This window comes from Carettochelys insculpta, chromosome 1 (assembly GCF_033958435.1).
Source record: "Carettochelys insculpta isolate YL-2023 chromosome 1, ASM3395843v1, whole genome shotgun sequence".
Lineage (NCBI taxonomy): Eukaryota > Metazoa > Chordata > Testudines > Carettochelyidae > Carettochelys > Carettochelys insculpta.
Window position 1 is genome coordinate 377,388,080 of NC_134137.1, and position 19,962 is coordinate 377,408,041.

A 19,962-nucleotide genomic window follows, 5' to 3' on the forward strand; every position below is an offset into this window, starting at 1 on the left:
GGGGAGCCCAAGCCTCAGTGCAGGGGTTGGCACTGCCAGGGATCCCTTGTCATTGTCCTGCTCCCTGTAAACATGCATGACTTGGGTTTCAGAGCCAACTCTTGTCACAGCTGGGAAGCTATAGAAGGTGCAGCCCTTCAGCACCCATTCCCTGGCACCCTGCTCAGCAGGCCTGACTCATTTCCTCTGGCAGAGGCAGAAGTGTTGTTGGGGTGATGTGCAAGGCCAGCAGGGATGAGAGCAGGAAGCGATACTTTGCAGAATCTGGACCAAGGTGAGCTTCTGAGGGAGCATGGTCCTGTGCTTAACCCATTCTCATTCCCTTCCCCCACTAGCCATGATTGAAGAATGTCTGGGCCAAACTTGAGTGGTGTTGCACCCAGTTGTAACCCCCCACGTTTGGACTCTGTCTGGGCTGCTGTGCTCTTTGTTGGGTCTCTGAAAGGCCTACCCTAGGACAGGATTAGCAGACCAGCCTCCTGCTTCTGGCTGAGCTATAGACTTCTAACCTGGTAACTTTACTCTTCCCATGCCCAAGTTTCTTCACTATGAACAAGTATGTTTTGCTTATCTTACTGGCAAACCAATGGTAAAATTCTCTTCCTCATATGAATGAGCTGAATGCCCTGTCACCTGGCAAACCTGAACTTTCTCATAACTTTAATGCTAAGTCAGCCAGCAACAGTTAAGGCTAATGATGGAACTGTTTTGTCTCCAGATAGCATGCTTGTGATTATGCACAGTCCAGTGCACCTTATTAGGATTGGTTTAAGACAAAAAGCCAGGCACTTTCAACACAGCCCCAAATATTAAATTTGGGGCATGAGCCCTCGCTGCAAGTCTGCAGGTTTTTTCTTTTCAGCTTGCCACTCCGACACAGATTTTGTATTTATACGTGGCACAGCCTTGCACGCTCGCAGGAATAGTGACTCACTCAGCCCTGAGGCTGCAGCTCCACTCTCTGAATCATGCAGAAGCCATGGCCAGCTGGGCATTCTTGCAGTTAGAATTCCCAAGTTTGTTCAGACTGAGTGGATAAACTGCAGCTCTGACAAGGTAGTGGGACCACGCAGTCTTGTGCAGTGAGTCAAGCACACTGTATTAGAGTTGCTGCAGCCGTGTGGGAGTGTCTGAGCCAGCCCCCAGGAGGGTGATGCTGCACTTGAGGGCCCAGAGTGGGGAAGGAGGTACAGTGGGGTGGAGTGGGTGATGGGAGGTCTTTGGGGAGAAGCGTTGTGGGTGTAACACAGCCCCGTGTCACTGTTGCATGGTGACCTGTGGAGCTGTCACTAGAGCCCTGCAAATCTGCAGACAGTTTCTGTAGATTGGATGCAGCTACAAAGTCTTATTAGTGCAGGACTCTTGTAATTCTGCTTTCAGAAAAAGGAGATAATCTAGAGTCTGTCAAAAGTACAAAGTTTACTCCCTGCTGAAAGACTCTCTGATGTGGTTCTGAATGGGCCAGAGAGGACATGGAATGTGCTCCCCAGATGCATGAATGCTCCCCTTTTACGTCAGTCCCCCAGGCCACACAGTAGCAGACGTAAAAGTAGCTATCCTACAGCAAAACCATTTCAGGACCAGACTCCAAAGAGAAATTTCTGAGCTACAATTCATCTGCAAATTTGACACCCTCAGCTCAGGCTTAAACAAAGACTGTGAATGGCTGGCTAAATACAAAAGCAGCTTCCCCTCCCTTGGTGTTCACACCTCCAGATCAACTGCTGGTAGTAAGCCTCACCCTTGCTGACTGAGCTAACCTTGTTATCCCCACCCTTGCTCTGGCTTATTTATACCTGGCCCTGCAGATTTCTGAGACCAGCATCTGATGAAGTGAGTCTGTGCTCACGAAAGCTCATGCTCTCAACTTTTCTGTTAGTCTGTAAGGTGCCACAGGACCCTTCGTTGCTGTTACAGATCCAGAGTAACACGGCTACCCCTCCGATACTTGACTCCTTTGTGTGATTATGGGGAGGGCTCTTTTTGTCTGGCTGTTGGCAAGACAGACAGGTCCAGATCTAAAAAAAACAAAATTGTACCACTTGGAGTCCCAGTGAAGTCAGCCCTTTATGGGAGCCTCTTATCCTGACTGATCGATTGGCCTTCTGTAGGTTCTCTGATGTTCCCCTTGCTCAGATTCCCATTTGACCTTCTCACGGTCACTGATGCACAAACTCCCAAGACTCCAGGAAATCGGTGCTTCTTCCTCGAATGTCCCCGTGGGTGCTCCATAATAGGTGTCGGGCTCGCCCCGGCGCCGCAGATCGGATCTTTCCATCAGTTTCTGCCAGACCGCGCATGCGCTGGTGCGCACCACTCCCTTGTGTGCTCCCGGCCATGTGCGCGATCCAGTCCCCGCCAGTTCCTTCTTAACCGCCATCGGCTGCAGATGGAATCCGCTCAGGCTGCGGCCAGAGTCAGCGTATTTAGAGTTTGAGTTCTTTTTTTTTTTTTTGCAATAAAGAAAAACTATGTATGTATGTAGAAAGTTCTTAGTAAAAGAGGAGGAGGAGCGGAGGCAACGCGGGCACGTGAAGGCCAGTAGGCCTCCTGCCGCGGCAGGCTGGGGTCAGTGAGAGGGGAAGAGGCATGGAGAAGGTGCTGAGTACCCTATTAACAGCTCAAAGACTCACCGCGATGTCCTCTGCAGGATTCAAAAAGTGAGTCGTGCCGTGAAGCTATGCCGGCCTCTGATGGGCATAGTCAATGCATTAGGTGCCTGGGGGAATCACACGTTACCCAGAAATGCTCCTTTTGTGCAAAGCTCACAACCAGAGCCAGAAAGGATAGAGAGATGCAGCTGAAAATGCTGCTGTTTGATAAGGCCCTCCAGCCAGACGTGCCGGAGAGGCCTCAATCGGAGAGAGACACAGGGCTCCATAAAAGGAAGGCGGTCTCCCTCACCCCCTCAGTGCAGAAATGGAGGCAGCTCTCTCCAGCCCGATCCCTGACGGCAGCCACAGCGAGCGGGACAGGCGTAGCACACAGCCCCCAGCTGCAGTCCCAAACAAGTGGCAGCGCGGCAGCGCACGTGGCAGAGGCTGAGCCTCCGATTACTAAGCACCCGGCATGCACAGCCTTCAGAGTAGCAGCCAGGCAAGCACCAGATCCGGCAGCACCGCCGCAAGTAGCACAGACCCCCGCGGCGCCAACAGTGCAGGGCCAACAGGCACGCAGCCTGCAGGCACCGGAGGAGGCCATCTGTGCGGCACCGCAGATAAGCGTGCTGAGCACGGTGCCGACAGCAGCCGAGATCCCTGGCACGGGAAGGGGCGGAGCCACCCCCGCAGGGGAGGGGAAAGGCAGCAGCAAAACCCCGGCACCGCAGCCCTTCTCTGGGCAGGGCTGCAGGGCTGCTCTCACAAGCCCTCCCCTTATGCTGCGAACGCCAACCAGGAGACATGGGTCTCCCCCAGCCTACCCAGAGCCGCCTCCTCCGTTCCTCCAACCAGCGTCACCTTGGCTCGGGCCACCCTCGCCCTTTCTGGGATTTGACCCCCTGGAGTACTATCACAAACCAGTTTCACCATTGTCTCAGTCATCCAGACGATCTCGCTCTCCCAGACATTGGGGGTATGCACCTCGAGTGGTCCAGGTCTCCATCCCAGGAACCGTGCCCGTGCTGCCACAGTCATCCTTATCACGCTGGGCATAGGCACCACAGGCATACACCCAGGGGCAGGTCCCCCTTGACCGTCCAGTATCCCTGCAGGCACTCACGGACTGGGATGGAAACACAGTTGTCTCAAGGGGAGTTGGTTTTGGAACCCCGAGATTTTCCCTTGCAAGCCTCCAGTGAGAGGGTGTACCACCGACAGTGGGACCCTGAGAGTTTGAGGGAGGCCTACCCTAGTGGTTCCTCCTTGTCCTCCCCTGACGAGGCTACGGCCCCCGGGGATGTTGCCCCCCCGGATGATCTCAAACAGTTTCAGGAGCTGTTTAAAAGGGTAGCTTTCACGCAAGGCATCCAAACAGCAGAGGTGCAGGAGAAGCACCACAAGCTCCTCAAAAACCTGAGGCCTCCGGCCTTGTCCAAAATCGCTATCCCGCTCGACAAAGCCATCATGGAGTCTGCTACCACCATATGGCAGACCCCGGCTTCCGCTTCACCTATAAACAAGAGAGCGGATAAGAAATACTTCGTCCCAGCAAAGGGCATGGAGTTCCTGTTTAGTCACCCACAACCAAATTCACCGGTGGTAGAATAGTCTCAGCAGAGATCGAAGACTTCCCAGTACAAAGCCGGGGGAACTGACAGAGATGCCAAGAAGCTAGAGCTATTCGGCAGAAAGGTATACTCCTCCTCTACCCTGCTGCTGAGAGTGGCAAATTATGCAGCACATCTAGCGAACCACAATTTCGACAATTTCTCCAGGCTTACTTCTCTCATGGATTCACTTCCAGAAGATAAGAAGCCGGTGCTGAAGGCCATCGTGCAAGAGGGCTATGCCGCTTCGAGGACGGGAGTCCAGATCGCCCTGGACGTAGCGGACATGGCGGCACGCTCAACGGCTACGGCAGTGGTCATGCGCAGGGAATCCTGGCTTCAGACATCGGGTATCCCGAGGGATCTGCAGGCAAAAATTGTCGATCTCCCTTTCGACACGCAGAAGTTGTTTGCAGAGTCAACTGATTCGGTCCTTTATTCCAGTAAAGACTCAAGAGCTACACTCAGAACCCTGTGTATTTATACCCCTCCTTCCAGAAACAGTATTACCCTCAACAAAGGCGATACCGTACCAACCTCAGCGTGCTCAGTACCAACGGGGCTACGACCAAGGGCGGCATCAACAGCAACAACAGTATAGAACTCCTAGGCGACGTTCCCAACAGAGCCGTGCATCCTCGGGGCAGGCCCAAAGGCAACAAGTTTGACAGACAGGTCGAGGGCTGCACTATTACTACCATCGCGCAATGTCATCAACAATTAATGTTCCATCATCGCCTCCGACCGTTCCACTCACAATGGCAAAAGATCAGCACAGACAAATGGGTACTGGAGATCATAGCCACGGGTTACGTGATCCCCTTTCAGTCGCCCCCACCGCCAAGACCTCCGCCCAGGCCTCGTCTCAGGGATGCCTCCCACGAGGCGAAACTCAAGCACGAGGTGGACCACCTTATGCTCATAGGAGTGGTGGAAGGAGTGCTGGAGCGACTCCAGGGGAAAGGGTTTTATTCACGATACTTCCTTACAGAGAAGAAAACAGGAGGCTGGAGGCCCATCTTAGACCTTTGAGGCCTCAACCGGTACTTGCGCAAACAAAGCTTTCGGATGATCACAGTCGCCTCTATACTCATGGCACTGGACGATGGAGATTGGTTTGCAGCCCTCGACTTACAAGATGTGTATTTTCATATAACGATCCACCTGGCACACAGATGTTTTCTCCGGTTTATGGTCGGCAAAGATCATTTCCAATACAAGGTTCTGCTGTTCGGCCTCTCCTCAGCCCCCAGAGTTTTTACCAAGACCGTGGCAGTGGTGTCAGCCTACCCGCACAGATAGGTGGTATTGATATTCCCATATCTGGACGACTGCCTACTGAAAGGGCCCTCGAAGGCAGAGGTACTATGCATGATATGCGTAACAGCAAACACGTTTTCTTCGCAGGGCCTGGTCATCAACCTTGTGAAGTCAAAGATCGACCCCACACAAGACATAGAGTTCATAGGGGCACGTATAAACTCCTATCACAGCAAGGGTTTATCTACCCAACGCGCGCTTTCGCGCTATCGGCTCCCTAGTGCAAGTCATTACATACAGCCCGATGGTGCCGGTTTTAACGTGCTTGCAGCTGCTAGGCCACATGGTGGCAGCAGCAACGTTCATGGTACAGAAGGCCAGATTGCATATGCGCAACCTGCAACATTGGCTGGCGAGCGTCTTCAAGCCGGCATCCCACACTGTCCACAGGGTGGTGTCGCCCACAACAGAGGTGCGCAGATCCCTACAATGGTGGGTAAACCCCAAGAACGTGCTAACAGGGGTACCTTTTCACCAACCACAAATCTCTATTTTTCTCGCCACCGACGCCTCCCACGTAGGGTGGGGAGCACACATTGGCGAAGAGGTGACGCAAGGACTGTGGTCCCCTATGGAACAGTCACTGCATATAAATATACTGGAGCTCAGAGCAGTGTTCAACACCTGCAAACACTTTCGAGACCACATAGAAGGCAAAGTAGTCGGGATCAATACAGACAATACCTCCACCATGTTTTATATAAATCGACAAGGAGGAGCTCGATCCCATGCCTTATGTGCGGAAGCAGTCCGCTTGTGGAACTGGTGCATCGCCAACAATATACCGTTGAAAGCCTCGTACTTACCAGGTGCTCACAACGTGAAGGCAGACCAGCTAAGCAGGCGCTTCGCGCTCACACACAAGTGGCAGATCCACTCTGACCGATCTTTCATGCATGGGGGTTTCCCCAGATAGACCTGTGTGCCACTCAACACAACAAGAAGTGCCCCCAATACTGCTCCAGGGCACGACTGGGGCGGGGGTCCTTGGGGGATGCATTTGCGATTTCATGGAAGGGCCCCCTGCTTTACACGTTTCCCCCCACAGTGCTCATCCACAAGGTCTTGCAGAAAGCCAGGAGAGAGAGCCCGCATGATCCTAGTAGTCCCAACATGGGATCGACAGCAATGGTTCCCCTTGCTTCTGCACATGTCGGACCGCCCACCGCTTCCCCTTCCGGTGGCGCCGGACCTGCTCGTGCAGGCCCAGGGGTCCATAGTGCGTCCACGCCCTCAAGGCCTGCGCCTACAAGCATGGTTACTCTGTGGCTCAGCTCCCTAGAGAGCACACGCGCGGAGGGAGTACAACAAGTCCTGGAGAGTAGCCGAAGGACCTCCACCAGCAAGACCTACAAGCAGAAATGGATTCGATTCACTGCATGGTGTTCTACCAAGCAATTGGCTCCCCTTGATGTTCCTATACCTGTAATACTAGAATACTTACTGGACCTCAAGAGAGGAGGGCTTTCCCTATCCTCGTTGAAGGTCCACCTCGCCGCTATATCGGCTTTTCGGCATGAAGAGGAAGGGCCCACGGTGTTTGCCCATCCTATTGTTACCAAGTTCCTGAAGGGGCTGGTAAACCTGTACCCCCCTCGGAAACCGCCTCCACCATCGTGGAACTTGGACCTGGTGCTCAGCATGCTAATGGGACCACCGTTTGAACCCTTAGCCACAGTTTCCCTCCGTCTCCTTACGGTAAAGACAACCTTCCTTCTTGCAATCACGTCAGCTCGCAGGGTGAGTGAGCTTGCAGCAGTTATGGCAACGCCGCCCTGCACAGTCTTCTCAAAGGAGGCAGTAACCTTACGGCTGCACCCAGCCTTCGTTCCGAAAGTTTCCTCAGAGTTCCACCTTAACAAGCCTATAGTTTTACCCGAAGCCTCACAGCTCCAGCAAAGAGGCACGCCTGCATCTCCTGGATGTGAGGAGGGCATTGGCCTTCTACATAGACAGGACTAAGTCCTTCCGGAAAACGGACAGACTCCTAGTCTCTCTTGCTCCCAGGTCGAAAGAAGAGGGTCTCTCTTCACAGAGAATTTCGAAGCACATTGTGTCCTGCATAAAGATGTGCTACGAACTTCGGAAAACCCCTTTACTGGCCCTGTCTAGGGCTCACTCCACCAGGGCGGTGGCGGCATCAACAGCCTTTTTCAAGGGCATTGCGCTAAAAGACATCTGCAGAGTGGCAACCTGGTCATCCTATGACACCTTCACCACGCATTATGCTCTACACCGGGTATTCCAAGAGGATACCCGCCTCTCAACAGTGGTCCTTTCGGGGGCAAGCTGCACATAAACCGATTACCCACCTCCTTACTTGGGTTACTGCTGGGTAGTCACCTATTGTGGAGCACCCACAGGGCACTCGAGGAAGAAAGAGAAGTTACTCACCGTAGTAATGATGGTTCTTCGAGATGTGTCCCCGTGGGTGCTCCACCACCCGCCCATCCTCCCCGCTTCGGATCTCTGTTTAGTGTTTTTCAGGAGCATCCGAGGCGGTTGGTCAAGGAACTGGCGGGGACCGGATCGCGCACGTGGCCGGGGGCGCACAAATTGCGGCGCGCGCTGGCGCATGCGCGGTCCGGCAGAAACTGCTGGAAAGATCTGATCTGCGGCGCCGGGGCGAGCCCAACACCTATCGTGGAGCACCCACAGGGGCACATCTCAAAGAACCATCGTTACTACGGTGAGTAACTTCTCTGTTTGGCACCTTGCTCAGTATCAGTGCCATCTCTTTGCACTTGGAGTCTTAGGGCATGTATGCTAGAAAACACCCCAGTGGCACAGCTGCAGCACTGTGATGTAGATGCTACAGCAATACTGATGGTCTTGTGCTGTAGTCCATCCAGCTCCCAAGGAGGCAGTAGCTGGGTGAGGGAAGAATTCTTCCCCACGTAGAAGCAAGAACACTGGCTTCACTTCCTCTCTGAGTGTTCTTGCCTTCAGAGCAATATAGATGAACCTGCCCTCATAGTGTCGCCCAGCACTTGCTCTCTTACGTGGCATTAAGCAGAGAAGATGCATGCACAGGAAGTTATTTGAGTAGATCTCTAGTTCTTTCAGCCCCATTGCGGGTGATCAAATATCATGTCCAGGGGCCCGTGCACCTGTCTATTGCAGAACACACTTGATATCATCAAAGGTGAATCCTTCTGGCTTGTAAGTCGCGTCCCTGTAGCTGCTTGCGTGGGTCAGTTGCATGGCCATCTCTGACAAGTGTGGGGACCTGAGGCCTTGTCTCAACTATGCAGTGGGTCGATGCTACAGTGATCGATCCACCAGCAGTTGGATTTTTGTCTGAGCAGACACAATAAAAAGCAATCACAGAGCACTCTCCCTTCGACTCCGATACTGCACCAGGACAGGAGGAGTAGCCGGAGTTGATGGGAGAGCAGCCCTTGCTGGCACTTACCATGGCATCTCCCATGCGGTAAAGATGTCGACATCAGCTCTATTTGCATAGTTGAAGTTGCGTAGGGTACCTGGACAGGGGATATTAGAGTAGACAAGGCCACAGACATCAGTTCCTTAAAGTTGTTCTAACGATCTTCTCAAATGCAAACTGACTAGACAGACATTGCATTATGTGCAAATATGCAAACTGCTTTAATGCTCCTGCTCTGACAACGTGACAGTGATGGACTACCTTTTGGTTCTGCCCACAACAGCACTGGAGCGATTATGCTCGTTTCGGGCCTTCAGTTTTGGGAAAGCTGGTAGCAGGACGGGCAGGAGCTAGCCTTTTGGGTAGGAGCCAAATGCTGTGGAAGGGTCTAACTGTTCCCAGTGTACTGAATTGGAGTGAAGCTGACTCTCCTTTTGAAAGCAGTAGGACGTAGCTTCAAACAAGCCAAGTCTGTGTGTGTTATGTCCTACACTGGACAAAGTGTGTACGTAATTCTAGCTATGGCAGTTGTTGTTGCTAAAATAGACGTATCTGTGCTTGGCTCACTTGGCTGTTTATACTGGGGAAGCTCACCAAGGAGTACAGATGTCGACTGCGACCCCTGAGAGGTCAGTTTCACACGTCCGTGCTAGATGCGTGAAATCAAACCCCGGAAGATCAACCCCTTGATCTTCCAGGGTAGTGTAAATGTAGCCTTAGACTGGGCCAGAAACGCTCGCCAACTACAGTCAGGTAGTTTCCCTCTCCTCTCCCCGTGACTGGAAGGAATGGAAGCCAGGCTACATATAGGATGTGGCGGCTGTTCTTCTTGTCTCTGAGTGGCATCGGGCACTTCTGGCATCCTTCTTAACAGACGGTTCCTATGGCAACTGCCAGCGTTAAGCAGACTGGTTTTCCATGCTTAGCCGGGTTTTCAGCCTCAGCAGCCCGAGTGGTTACTACTTACTCTGCCACGTTAACTTAGCCCGTAGTGTGAGGAAAGATTCAAGTGTAAACTTTTCTTATACTGTGTAGGGCTCAACAAAGCCCTTCCCCTCTCTGTTTGTAATACTCCATGGCCTTTGCCAAGGAACTGGATGGAAGCTGTACTTTTGAAGGGGCCTTCAGAGTAGCTTAAATTACTTGCTTCTCATTTCTGATCTAATTCTTGTATTTGTAGGTTTAATGGGCTTGTTTGAAAAACGCCGATTCAGAAAATTCTTAGTGTACGTTGCCAACTTTGATGAAAATGACCCCCGAACTTTTGAAGGAGTTGATCCTAAGAAGACCACCATGAGAGATGTGTATAAAAAGTTTGATCTGGGCCAAGATGTTATAGACTTCACAGGCCATGCCCTTGCACTCTACAGAACTGATGAGTAAGTATGGGTTTGTTTCATGCGAAGCCAGTGAATAGTAAGCTGAGATTGTACTGCTTGCATGGGGGTGAATCCTTTGTAGAGCAACTGACTGCCTCCAGTAGACACAGATATTTCTATCTTGAGGTAAATCTGATGTCGCATCCTTGAGTGTTGCAATGGAGTCTTTAAACACAGGGTTCTCCATACTGATGAGAGGATAATTCTGCTTGTGAAAGGAACCTAGAGTTACTTGGAGGCTTAAATGAGCTTTTTGATTGTACACTGGATAAAATGTTCTCTTCCCTTTCAGCCTGACCAAGACCTCTCAAGCATAAGCTTTTAAGGGGAAATGATAGAGGTGGGGGAAGCATGGGGTGCATAATTTCATGGAGGGGATGGATATTGACTCCTGAAAGCACCCACCCCCCCGCCAGCTAAGACCACCTTGGGTCTGAGTAAACAGCAGCTCACATCACTAAACACTTTTTACAGCCCTGATTCTCTCTTTGCAGCTACCTAGATCAGCCATGCCAAGAAACAATCAACAGGATTAAACTTTACAGCGAGTCTCTGGCTAGATATGGGAAAAGCCCATACCTTTATCCCCTTTATGGCCTTGGAGAGCTGCCACAGGGATTTGCAAGGTGAGGACTGAGTTCTGGGGATGAGTCACTTGTCTCCTGTATCAACTGTATTGACTCTCATGCACAAACTCTGCGGAGACCAATTTTAACTATTAAAAAGCATCTTCTCTAGCTTCCCTCTCCTTTCTAGGTCAGTCCCACTGTGTGGGGTGGGTAGCATCACCTGGGAGCAGGAAGAGGGCAGCATGGTGTTTCTGAAAGGAGGGGTGGGGTAGAGGTACGCATAGGGATTGAACAAAAAAAAAGCAAGCAGTCCTGTAGCACCATAAAGACTTAACGTTCATTAGGTAATGAGCTTTCACGGGAAAGATCCACTTCAGATTTTTCAAATGAAGAAGAATCTTAATTTTAAGCTAAAAGAATCTTAAACTTTCAGATTATGAAGTAGTTGCAAGTACAAGTGCTAATAGTTGTCTGCAGATACTTCGGACAAGTCAAGGCTACGATTTGTACCGGCTGGTGTCTTGCTAGTTTACTGCAGCATCCTTTTGGCCTTAAGTTGACTGCCCTTGAATCACGATCGACACGGCCAGTCCCTGCTCTGAATTCATGCTTTCAGGAATTCCCGTGCAATTTTAAAAAGCTGCTCAAGTTTTGTTTTATTGTCCTCGCAATATTTGACATAAGAGACTGCAACTGAAAAGTAAGTTTTTAGACCAGTTGCAGTTCTAGCCAAGGCATGAATTTTCTAATACGTATTTGGGAGAGTGTGGGGGTGGGATTTGGGAAGACGTCACTGAACTATGTTTACTGACATCCTCGGCAGTAAAACTACCCCCAGATTTTTGAGTTACAGGAAGGATGCCTCTGGCTCCAAATTAAATGTTCACTGGCAGTTTTAAATAGCCTACCGAGGCATAGTCTCATCTCGGCTTGGGCATGTTTTCTGGACAAGGTGGGCCAGTGGCGGGGGCTGAAAGGACTATTTTTTTTTTTTTTCTTCTCCAAACCTGCAGGATCTGACTCCTTTAGCAGGTGAGGAAACTGTTATCAGAAGCTCAGTTACTTCCAGTGTAGCCAGCAGTCTAAGGCAGAGTGAAAGCACAATTAGCTATAAGAAGGCTGTAGCAAACATGAGGCTTTGTTATGCTGAAAGTGTTGTCATTTTTTGTAGGCTAAGTGCTATTTACGGCGGCACCTACATGCTGAACAAGCCGATTGAAGAGATTGTGATAGAAAATGGCAAAGTGGTTGGTGTGAAATCTGAAGGAGAGGTACTGTAATGCTTAAGCATAGTTTTCCTCCAATGCTTGCTGTTTATACCTCCTGTCTGCATTAATGCAAGAGCAAGCATAGTGTCTGGGTAGCTGAGGTTTGGCACATGTACAAACCAGGTTGAGCCAGCAGATTGTAAACTTGTCAGGATTTTTGCCTCAATCTCAACATTTCTTTTAAGCCCCAAAAGCTGTGCTACTGAAGTGATATGATAAAAAGACAAACTCCAAACCACAGCTGAGCCACAGATACTGCTTGGAAAATAACTTCAGATGCATTTTATGTTAAATCTTAACGCTAGATGTATGTCGGGATATTGTGCTAACTGAAAGCTGAGGAGGCAGGTCAATCAAAACCAGACACTTTTTTTTTTTTTTTTTTTTTGCTTGCAGCTATTTGTACATCTAACCAAAGTGTGAATTTGATTTTTTTTTTTCTTTATATTTAGATGCATTAATTGCTTGTGTATTAATTTCTGGCACTGAACTTCCTTACGGTTTCCCACATGCACAGTAAATCACCTTCATACAGCCATCAGAATTTGCCAGCCCAGGGAGGAAATATTTGTCTATATCTAGTGGAAGCTGTAAATACACTTCAATCATCTGCTAGTTTGCTTGCAATTTTACAGGGCAAATTGAATTTCTCACATGCTGACTAGCTCCTATAATACAGATATAATCACCGGAATCCTTAAACAGTACAATACCAAGGTGAATCCAAATGAAACTCTAAAGTATGCTGTATATAGAAAATATCTAACTTGTGCTTAAATACTATTTCCAAATACCCAAAACAGTCTCTCTGACTGGAGAGTTGTATTCATAAACTTTAATCCCTCTGGTGCCAATGGGGCAATTACATTCGGTGTCCTTACATTCCTACTATCAATGCATCCGTAAGATTTCACAATATAAATGTGGAACACTCAAACATCTGATTTAAGGAAACAAAACTTTGTAGCATGCATTAATTTCTAACTTTTTCGTGGTTCGTGCATATAGCTCGACTGAGTATAAGAATGTCTCTGTAAAGTTTCATATAATGACTTGTATTGAAATGACAACATGCAACACAAATGTTGGAAGACCTTGGCTGTAGACAAGTCACCTGCTGAAGGTGGAATACAAACCTATGACACAGGAAAATCGCTCTGAAATGGAATGCTTCATATTATTGGAGGCTTTGCTGCTCGAAGCATTTACTTCTCTGCTGTGAAAATCTGATGTGGTACTAGATAGTCAGGCTAGTCTTCTGGAAGCAACCTCCCCGAGGAACTAAATCTTAGATAGGTATTTTGTTGCTGGTCAGCAGTGGGGTGTCTCTTAGCATCACTCGCTCGAACTGATGAGGCTCTTCTGTGCTTGAGAACGTCTGGGAGAATGTGTATTCTTCCGTGGAGGAATATAAGATTGTACATTGTCTGTCTGTCTACTTGGCAGATTGCTCGCTGCAAACAACTCATCTGTGACCCCAGTTATGTCCCAGATCGTGTAACAAAAGTTGGCCAAGTGATTCGAGTGATCTGTATCTTAAGCCACCCAATCAAGAACACAAATGATGCCAATTCCTGCCAGATCATCATTCCACAGAACCAGGTCAACCGGAAATCAGGTGTGTGGGGAAGGGTGGCTGTTAAATGTCTGCGCATAAGGGTGTTGCTATAGGCTCTTGGCACTTAAATTGGCATGGTCGTTGTTAATCCGTGGTAAGTGAACTTGCCTCTGCTGGGTCAAATGAAAGTCTGTAGCTTCCTTGATCATAGAGGAAGACACTTAAACAATTCAGAGTTCAGTAAGTTCAAGAACTCACTCGCACAAAGAACAAGGTCCCTTTTCTTTTAATGGTGCTCATGTGCTTCCCCTTGGGGTCCTCATGATCTAGCTCCTTCCCTGACCCCACATGTGTGAAATGTGGAATTTCTCACTGGGGACAGAATACAGACATGGTGGCATGTGCATATCTTTAATGCTGCTGGGTGCATTATGCAGCTGAGATCCCTGTCTCTTATGTCCAGCATTTTTTCCAACTTAACCTCAGGAAGCAGAGCAGGCAATGTATGTTCCAGGTTGTCGCAGCATCCCATGGCAGTAATTCCTGGTGGTCTCCCACCTCCATTCCTAGTCTCTCCCTTGACTTAGAAGCTTGATTGGCTTCTGAGGGAGATGACTGCTGGCAGCTTCTGTGAGTGATGCTACTATCTAGGTGTGCAAAGCCTATCAGTCTCCCCAGGATAAATATCCAGGTGCTTTATGGACCTGAGTTTATTGCCTGCTGCCCGCCCATCCTCTAGAGAGGGCCCTCTGTACCTGAAGTGCCAAGACCCAAGTACTACATCAAAACCCCAAAAGGTGTAGGTGAAGTTGGTATTTCAGACTGTTGTTGTTTTGTGGCGGGTGGGCAGACCTGGGCTTTCATATTCCCATCACACCTCTGACTCAAAGCATCCAAGGGTTTGCAGTGCAGAATTGTGCAAGTGCGTGAGCCAGAGTGTGGCATTTGCTGCTCCTAATTCCGCTTAAAGCAGGAAATAGTTATGCTTAAAACTTGAACGGTTCTTGAGTCCTGGTTTATATGTGGTGCAGTGGGGTCAGCCCAGGTTGCAATTCAGATGACAGGCCTGATGAGACAGGTCACCTCTTTTATTGCTGTTGGTTATTGTCTCCCCCTGCTTGAGCACTGATGGCAGAGGGCTAAATTTGGTTCATGGTGCAATCAGCTGATGGGGTTTTGTGGTGATAGATCACCACAGGGTGTTGCATAATTCCAAGTAGTAGATGTGGTTTTATAAAAACCTGCTGCACGCCTCGGAAAGGGCCCGATGTATGCGGAGGTCAGACTAGCATGTAACAGGACAATTGTTGCCCCAAAGAGCTGTCGCTAGATCTCAGATGAGACTTGAGTGCAGCAGGTTCTTGGAGGAAAAAGAGGAAACCAGGAACGTGAATCCACATCCTGTGTGTGCAGCAGATGAGTGAACCGGCTCACGTCTTAAGTCACTGCCAGCATTTCCCTAGCTCTTCTCAGTTGGCTCAAACGATGCTGATTGCTTTCATGTCTTCCTAGATATCTATGTTTGCATGATCTCGTCTGCACACAACGTGGCGGCACAAGGGAAGTACATTGCTATTGCGAGTACGACTGTGGAAACGAACGACCCAGAGAAAGAAATCAAACCAGCCTTGGAGCTGCTGGAGCCTATTGAACAGAAGTAAGCGTCCTGCCCTACACCCGCTGTCCGGCCGCTCATACGTGAGGCTGTGTTTCAGTCCCGGGTACTTTCAGTGAAAGTCATGGACCGGTCACAGGCAGGAAACAAAAATTTGTGGCCCATGACTTGTACTCCTAAACCCTAGACTTAACCTTGACTGGTGGGGCTGGCAGGCTCCTCACCTAAGTTCTCTTGAAGCTACACCGCTTCCCCCAAAGCCTGGCTCAGCTGCAGCAGGGTGCGATTTCTCCTCAAGTCCTGAAACTGCTGCTGCTAGTTGGGGGCACTAGGAGTGTGTGTGTGTGTGTGTGTGTGTGTGTGTGTGTGTGTGTGTGTGTGTGTGTGTCAGCACCCCACCCCAAGCACCCTCTTGCATCCAAACCCAGAGCCTGGAGTCCTCCCCACTCCTGCACTAGCCCTGTGCTCCACCTTGCGCTCAAACTCCTTGGCCCCACTCCTGCCACATACATTCTGCTAGGTGTGCCAATGCGAAGGTGGTGTCGTATATAACCTCTGCCCTGAATTTTCTGACCTACACTATTCTGCTCAGGCTCAGGAAAAGTTAGAGGGACTGCCGCTCCCTGCCTGGCTGCGAAGCTCCGTGGAAGCGGCAGCGTGTTCCTTGCTCCTAGGCGGAGGCATTGTCGGGAGGTGCCTGCTTAGCTGGCCAGGCCCTATGGCCAATGCAAGCTGCAGTGGTGGCTCTGAAAGGCGGAAGCAGTGCACAGAGCTGCCTGGCCCCGCCACTTCTGGGGTCCACCTGGAGTCTGCGTCCCTACCCCAGCCCTGCTATACCTAAACTCCTGCTGCTGCTGGGAGGGGGTCTGGGGCTGCCCCAGTAGCTGATGTGGTTAGTCTGGGGCTGCAGAATCAGAGGGCCTGGACTCTGAGGCAGACTGGCAGCCTTATCGTCTGTTAGCGATTACTGTGCTAGCCCAGTGAACTAATTAACTGGCGGCAAAGCTTGATGCATGTACACCAGCCTGGGTCTCTTCTGACTATATTCCGACAGAGAGGTCACGGGGCAGCCGAGGGAGGCTGGAAGATCAGTATACACGTCCAGGACTGTAGTGGAATCTGTCATCGGAATACCCAGTCAGATTACGTCCTCGCTCCCCATACAATTGCACCAGTGCCTTGTGCTAGCGCTGAAAGCTGCCTCGGGTGCACTTACTGCCCCAGGCTTTGGCGATTGGTCTTCTTACCACTTCACCCAGCTCTTGCATTCGTGCACCTTAGCTGAGTGGCTGGGATTTGAGATGTCAGGTGGCATTTAAAACCAGGATGGGGAAGCTGTGGGCTGGATCCAGCCTGCGGCAAGGCTTGGGGCTTTCCCCCGCAGCAGGATGAGCCAGCGCTGGTGGTCCAGTTCCTCAGCAAGTCCGTTGAGCCTCGGCACCCTGGAGTGTGAGCACCAGCTTCCCCCAGCAGGGGAGCCAGTGGTAAAGCCTGTGTGTGGCCAGCTCTGCCTGGGGTGCGGGGGCAAGAAAGTGGCTCCATGCACTGCCATTCCCCTTCCCCGTGCTCCCCCTGCTGGTGGAGCAGGAGCAGCGCAGGGAAGCTCTGGCCCATGGCTCACCTCTGAGCTGCCAATGGGAGGGTGGTGGAGAGCCACCTGTGTCCCCTGGTAAGTGCTCCAATTCCCTGCCTACTGCTGTGCTCCCACTGCCAGGCAGCTTCTGCACCCTACCTCCTTCCCAGACCCTTCACCTCCTCTCCAGTGTCCTGCTCCTGTGCGCAGAACCCCTAATTTCTGGTCTTGCCCCAAAGCCTGGGAGTTCCCCCAAATCACCTAGCCCTGAGCCCACAGGAGAGTTAATCTGGCCCTGGGGAGAAGCCTGAATCTCTGCGCCTCCTCCTCCATCAGAGCCTGAGAACCCTTGATGCCCTGAGTTGTGTGAATGAGGCCAGGTCAGTAAGGTGAGATGCTTCTCCCTTGGTGTGGCCCCCCAACCCTTGACAGACTTCAGTAGCCCCTGACCCAAAAACGTTTTCCCCACCCCTGACTTGACAGCTTTCTGAAAACAATGTTCTTTCACAGGTTTGTTAGCATCAGCGATCTGTTTGCGCCTACTGACTTGGGAACCGAAAGCCAGGTTAGTATGAAACTATCAACTGGCTTGCCCAGGGAAGGGGCCCATTTCCAGCCACTAAGCCTGAAAACTTATTTTTCCAGATCTTTATTTCTCGCACCTACGATGCTACCACTCACTTTGAGACGACGTGTGATGACATCAAAGATATTTATAAGAGGATGATGGGCTCAGAGTTCGACTTTGAAGAGATGAAACGCAAGAAGAATGATATCTATGGGGAGGAGGAGCAGCAGTAATGAGCTAATGTCTAATTAGGAGAAATTAAATCGGCTAATATGAATATAAGGAACTTAATGAACATTGTATGAAACTCAATATTGTAAGGCCTGCTTTTGTAATCACATCTCTGAGAGACTGAAGAGTACTGCACTGGTAAATGCTCCCCTTTTGGATATCATGTGTTAATTTCATTCTAGTAGGGCTGCTGTCCAGAATCTGGCTAATTACTGACACTGATCTAACTGTTCACTAACTTGTCAGCAAAAAGCAGACGACTGAATTTTTTTTTTTTTCTGAAGACCTAGACTTTGTTGCAAATTGAAATAACTCATTGACACGTTACCTTTGTATCTTTAATCATTTGTAAACTTGTTTCCCAATTATGTGCTGCTTCTGGTGGATCAGTGAACTTGACCGATGCCATTCAGACCCGATCCCAAGAAAACTCTAAACCCAGCACTTCGTTATTGTGGACAGCATCCCTAAAGTCTTTCCCATCAATCTTAACTTTGTGGCAAGTTGTATTATGGACAAAGCCCACATCTATTGTAGCAGCAAATGTTGGCATAGTTTTTAGGCACAGAACATAACCCACCCGTAAGCTTCTCATACAGTTTACGTCAGCTGGGACAGCTGTGCCTAAGGTTCCTTTGTGTGTCAATCTAATAAAATTGAGAGAACAAATTACAAAGCAGGCATGATGTGAAAGTAATTTCTGTACCCTCTGGCTCTTTGGATGGACCAAACTGCACTGCAGTATCGATATGACGGAGCCTCTGGTTCTGATGTCTCTCGAAAAGGCTCAAATGATTTCTGTACTGCAAAGTAAAGCCAAATTCTGGAAACCAGTCCTGGGCTCTGGTCTGATTCACTCCACTTGGTATAAGTAGTATCGGCTTAAGATCTTAAAAGATGCCTGCCAGAGAATGAGCTTCTGTGGCCTGGCCTTCAGCCATCCAAATACAAGGGAAAAACCATGGACTTCAATGGCCTTGATTTGACTGCCCCTGCTGCCGTCTTCCAGAGCAGCTGAAGACATGGCAGGTTGTAAGTCCACCTCATGACACTGACTGTCCCTACTAAGGAGGGATCTAGGATTAGACCAGATCATAAGAATGGCTGTCAGCATCAGACCAAGGGCTATCTAGCCTAGTATCTTGTCTTCTGACTGGCCCATGCCAGATGCCCAAGGGAATGAATGGAACAGGGAATCAAGGGATGCATTCCCAGCTTCTTGAGAACAAAGGCTAGGGATTCCATCTTGGTTAATAGACAGTGATGGAACTATCCTCTATGACTTTAGTTCATTTTGAACCCTGTTGGCCTTGGCCTTCAACATCTGGGAAGGAATTTCCACCCATTGACCCTGCTTTGTGGGAGGAAATAATTTTTTAAAAACCTGCTGCCTCTTACTTTGATTTGGTGACCCCCCTCGTCCTATAAAAGTAATAGCAATTTCTCCATCCCATTTGTGATTTTTATAGACCTGTCATACTCCCTCTTAGTAATCTTGTTTGTCCCAGCTGAAAAATCCTAGTCTTATTAGTTTATCCTTACAGGGCAGACATTCCCTAGTTCTTTTTGTTGCCCTTAGAGGCAGTACATGTTCTGTCTTTTCCTATCCCTTAAGGATATTTTTTCAGGGAACTGTCCGCAGTGACCCTGAGATCTTTAAGTGCTAATAGTTCAGTTAAATCCGTCATTGAGTGTGTATACTCAAGACTCCTGTGGCACCTTATAGACTAACAGAAAAGTTTAGAGCATGAGCTTTTGTGAGTTAACTCACTTCTTCAGTTAACTCACGAAAGCTCATGCTCTAAACTTTTCTGTTAGTCTATAAGGTGCCACAGGACCCTTCGTTGCTCTACAGATCCAGACTAACACGGCTACCCCTCTGATACTATACTCAAGACTGTTTTTCCAAATAAGTTACTTTGCATTTCTCAACACTAACTTAAGTCTGCCAATGTGTAGCCCAGTCACTCAGTGCTGGGAGGTCCTTTTGTTTGCTCTGTTCAGTCTGCTTGAGCCTTGAGCTATTTTTGTGTCATGTGCAAACTTTGCCCCCTGACGGCTTACTCATTTTTCAAGCTCACTTTTATGAATACACTACTAGTCCCAGTACAGACCCCTGGGGCTGCCACTCCTTTACCTCTCTCCATTCCAAAAACCAACATTTATTCCTACCCTTTGTTTACTGTGTTTTAAGCAGTTACCAATCAAAGAGAACCTTCCTCCTTATCCTGTGGCCGCTTACATTTTGCCGAAGGGCCTTGGTTAAGGACCTTGTTAAGGGCTTTC

General features: G+C 49.5%; 1 protein-coding gene across 1 annotated transcript in view; it reads left to right on the forward strand.

Annotated features, from left to right (window-relative positions):
• Window positions 1–18,509, forward strand: part of GDI2 (GDP dissociation inhibitor 2) — a 40,870-nt gene extending 22,361 nt beyond the window's left edge. The window contains exons 5-11 of the mRNA XM_074976126.1: window positions 10,096–10,294; window positions 10,789–10,920; window positions 12,035–12,134; window positions 13,578–13,749; window positions 15,202–15,346; window positions 17,388–17,442; window positions 17,523–18,509. Of these exons, the coding sequence (XP_074832227.1) occupies window positions 10,096–10,294; window positions 10,789–10,920; window positions 12,035–12,134; window positions 13,578–13,749; window positions 15,202–15,346; window positions 17,388–17,442; window positions 17,523–17,678 (959 nt within the window). The 3' untranslated portion in view covers window positions 17,679–18,509. The remainder of the gene's footprint in view (window positions 1–10,095; window positions 10,295–10,788; window positions 10,921–12,034; window positions 12,135–13,577; window positions 13,750–15,201; window positions 15,347–17,387; window positions 17,443–17,522) is intronic.
• Window positions 18,510–19,962: the final 1,453 nt, after the last annotated feature.